Source organism: Clarias gariepinus, chromosome 7 (genome assembly GCF_024256425.1).
Source record: "Clarias gariepinus isolate MV-2021 ecotype Netherlands chromosome 7, CGAR_prim_01v2, whole genome shotgun sequence".
In the NCBI taxonomy this organism is placed as follows: Eukaryota; Metazoa; Chordata; class Actinopteri; order Siluriformes; family Clariidae; genus Clarias; species Clarias gariepinus.
In genome coordinates this window covers 40290613-40294530 of record NC_071106.1, presented here as the reverse complement: position 1 = coordinate 40294530, position 3918 = coordinate 40290613, and the positions used below count along the sequence as shown (strand labels likewise).

General features: G+C 43.2%; 1 protein-coding gene across 1 annotated transcript; it reads left to right on the top strand.

The window, feature by feature from the left end:
* The first annotated feature begins 735 nt into the window (after window positions 1–735).
* On the top strand, window positions 736–3677 carry LOC128527892 (thioredoxin reductase-like selenoprotein T1a). The gene is made up of 6 exons (XM_053500542.1): window positions 736–907; window positions 2020–2130; window positions 2259–2385; window positions 2650–2737; window positions 2846–3007; window positions 3095–3677. Exons 1-5 carry the CDS (start codon window positions 756–758, stop codon window positions 2968–2970), a joined length of 603 nt encoding a protein of 200 aa, XP_053356517.1. The 5' UTR covers window positions 736–755; the 3' UTR covers window positions 2971–3007; window positions 3095–3677.
* The last annotated feature ends 241 nt before the right edge of the window (window positions 3678–3918 follow it).

Below are 3918 nucleotides of genomic sequence, written 5' to 3'. Positions count from 1 at the left end.
TGCTCACGACTTCCTGAGCAGCTGGGATATGTGAAGAAAAAATAAATAAATCACTGTCTTGAAAAATGTATTTGTGACAAATGAAGTCTTCTTTATTTAGAAAGATATAATTGTATGTTCTGTTTGTACCACATGATTTACCTGGAACATTTTGTACTACTTTATTCTGTTATACTGTTTATTCTGAACACAATGTTCATAAATACGTTTTTTGGGAGTTGGGACACACACACACTCGCAGTCTGTTCCGCTTTATTCTGTATTCAGGGTCGCAGGGGGCCTGGAGCCTATCCCAGGAGACTTAGGGCACAAGGGAGGGTACACCCTTAATGGGGTGCCAATCATCACAGTACACTCACACTTATGCCACGGCCGGCAATTTGGGAGCACAAATTAGTGTAATCTGCTTGTCTTTGGACTGTGGGAGGAAACCAGAGGATCTGGAGGAAACCCACCAAGCACGGGGAGAACATGCACACACCACACACACAAAGAGGGGAATCGAACCCAGACCCTAAAGGTGTGAGGACAGCGTGCTGATACTGATAGGAGCACACATTAAATAAACCTCAGTGGATGGATTACATGGGGTGCAAATATTTTGTGTGTGTGTGTGTGTGTGATAAATGATCTGAATGTAAACTGCAGTAGGTTTATCAGTACTGCACAGGCTGCAATTCCACTACAGTCCAGCAAGCGGCAGTGTTGAGACAGACGGAGCGCTACACTCACGAGAAGAAGAAGCAGTAGCGCGCATGCTCGGCATCATGGCGGCGCGGTGTGTGTCGCTGCTGCTCCTGTGTGCGCTGTGTCTGTTCCACTCCTCCTCCACCACGGCGGATAACGGCAGCGTTAAGAAGCTGAGGATGCAGTACACAGCCGGGCCTCTGCTCAGGTTCCAGTTCTGGTAAGGTGGAAGCTCGGGGAGAGGCGGAAGTGGATTAGCTTAGAGCGCTAACGTTAGCAGTGCGGTTTCCTGTCAGGTGTTTAGCTTGTTAGCATCGCAGTTTACTCACACTGAATAAACACACGCGCGAGCCGTTAAAACACACATTCTCACTATTATAGTTATATTGTAAACAGTTTCCTGTGTGACAGAAAGTCACGTGACACGCCCAATCCCACAGGTGCATGTAGTGCCCCCTAGTGTACAGTGATGTGTATAACACGTGACCACCTGAGTGTGTGTTAGAGAGTGAGAGTTATTATAAGATTATATACAAATGTAGGTTTAAAATCATTTATAAAGTTTAATCTGCACCATCAGTGAATCTAAATGTGGAGTAAAAGTGATGTTATGAACAGTTATGTGTGGGATTTAATAATCTACTGTAAAATAATCTACTAATGCGCTACTGTCTCAATGTAAACAAACACCTGCACCAATAGATATTAATTAGAAAAGATAAAGTGAATATTTTTACTGGGATTAGTTCATATTTTCACTTTGGCTGAAATAACAGCGCTGAAGTGGTATAAGTGACATGTACGTGGGCTTCAACCTCAAATAATAATAATAATAATAACATCACTGATTACATTTAAGATCAGCAGATAATTTTAAATAGGGCTGCAACTAACGATTATTTTGATAATCGATTAGTTGGACGATTATTCTCATCGCAGGTTACCGTCTTCTTAGAGGCGTTTAATGTAAATTGCTCCCATACCTTGGAGGACTTGGGGTGCTTTTTCCTGCAGACACTTCTGTAACTTCCATTGCGCAAGCGGCTGTGTATCTGTGTGTATCTGTGTGTATTTCTGCATCTTGTGGTTGCGCTCCTCAGTAACGTGAGCAGCCCAACTAATCGATAATGGCATTCGTTGACAATGTATTTCATTATCGATAATTATCGATTTGTTGTTGCAGCCCTAATTTTAAGCTTTAAACTTTTAACTGTTTCTACAAACTCATTACCCATCAATGACGTGTACTAACACTAGTAAATTCGTATATAAATGAAATGTGATCGACATGACCCTGGTGTTGATTAAGTGCTGTGTGTCGTCTCTCTGCAGCGTCTCCTGAGGGTACAGGCGGGTGTTTGAGGAGTACACTCAGGTTCTCAACCAGAGGTATCCAGACATCCGTATAGAAGGGGAGAACTACCTCCCTCCACCTGTCTACAGGTGTGTGTGTGTCCTGTTTCCTTAGTGTGTGTGTGTGTGTGTGTGTGTGTGTGCGCGCGTGCGCACTTGTTCCTTATCCCAGGTGTTTTTTCCTGTACAGGTGTAGTGAGTGTGTTTCTCTCTTGCAGACACATCGCCTCTTTTATCTCCATGTTGAAGTTTGCTCTGATTGTCCTGATTATCTTGGGGAAGGATCCGTTTGTCCTGTTTGGGATGCAGAGTCCTGGAGTCTGGACCTGGGGACAGGAGAATAAGGTACACGAAACATCACGCCACAGCTTGGGCTTTCACCTGTTCACATTTGCTTTGGGGGCGGGGCTTCATATGAGCTCAAGGTGTGATGTCACTAAATAATAGAGGTGAGCGAAAAAAAATTATTTAATACATTTTGACACGTTTGAGGAGTGTGTACTGATCAGGTTAGTAGTGTGTGAGTCAGGGTCATCAGTTCTGTGTTAGGAGATTTGTATGTTCTCTTACATGAACTCTGTGTGTGTGTGTGTGTGTGTGTGTGTGTAGGTCTACGCCTGTATGATGGTGTTCTTCTTCACAAACATGATGGAGAATCAGTGTTTATCTACAGGAGCCTTTGAGATCTCACTGAATGGTGAGTCAGAACACCAGAAGTGTCTCTGTGTGTGTGTGTGTGTGTGTGTGTGTGTGTCTAGAGCAGTCTTACCTTTAAGGCTTTTCTTAAACCTGTGTGTGTGCACAGATGTCCCCGTCTGGTCGAAGCTGGAATCAGGTCATCTTCCCTCCATGCAGCAGCTTCTTCAGATCCTGGAGAACGAGCTGAAGCTGAACGCACACATGGACACACTGCCTCTGCAGCGCTCCTAATTACACACACACACATGTTAGAGCTCCACCTACTGCTGTACGTCTCTATCTCACATACACACACATTTACACACCATTTCAGAGTTTCACTGACCGTCCTCCCCCCCCCCCTCCTCCACCCCAGGTGTGTATTCTGGTCCTGGTCTTCAGTAAGGCGGCTGTAATGAAGGTCTGCACTGAAAGCGGGTGTGTCTGCTGGTGTGGGCCGGATGTCCTTTTCGCCGTCTTTCCTGGAGTTTAGGAGTCTGTTATGTACACAGTGTTGTGTGTGTGTGTGTGTGTGTAGTCTCTGCAGTTCATTTGGAATTCTGGGAGGTTTGTTAAAAGAAATGCCTGTGTGTGTGTGTGTGTGTGTGTGTGTGTGTGTGTGTGTGTGTGTGTGTGTGTGTGTGTGTCAGTCATTTGTTTGTTTTGATCACTGATAATAAACTCTGAGGGCCAAACACAGATTTACAGAATTTCTTACGCATCATTTTTGCCAAATAACTTTTTTAACTCTGATAAACACATGTACGTATGTACGTAACTCTAAACTTAAACCAGTGAAAAGTTTAATATTTATATAATGACTAAATGATTAATGTGTAAATCCTGCACATTTAATATAAAGATTCACATCCTGTTAATATATTCAGATCTGTTCTAATGTTCAGCGTTATTTTATATATATTTGGTCAAATAAACTATAAGTTCAGTTTAAACATGAAGCTTGTGTTGTGATTTAAAGAAAACCATCGTGGAAAGAGTGAAGACGTCGGGTGTTACTGAGGAGGGTGTTGATCCTGGTGGTGTTGAAGGTCTTGGTAGCGTCCCACCTCATCAGTCTCTTAGTGACAGAAAGAAGAGCTCTGTGTTAATTACCTAGCAGTGGTTATTTTATTACATTTACTATTACAGTAACTAATGATTATAAATACCAAAAGACGGTGTAAACTGGGCCTGTGGGTG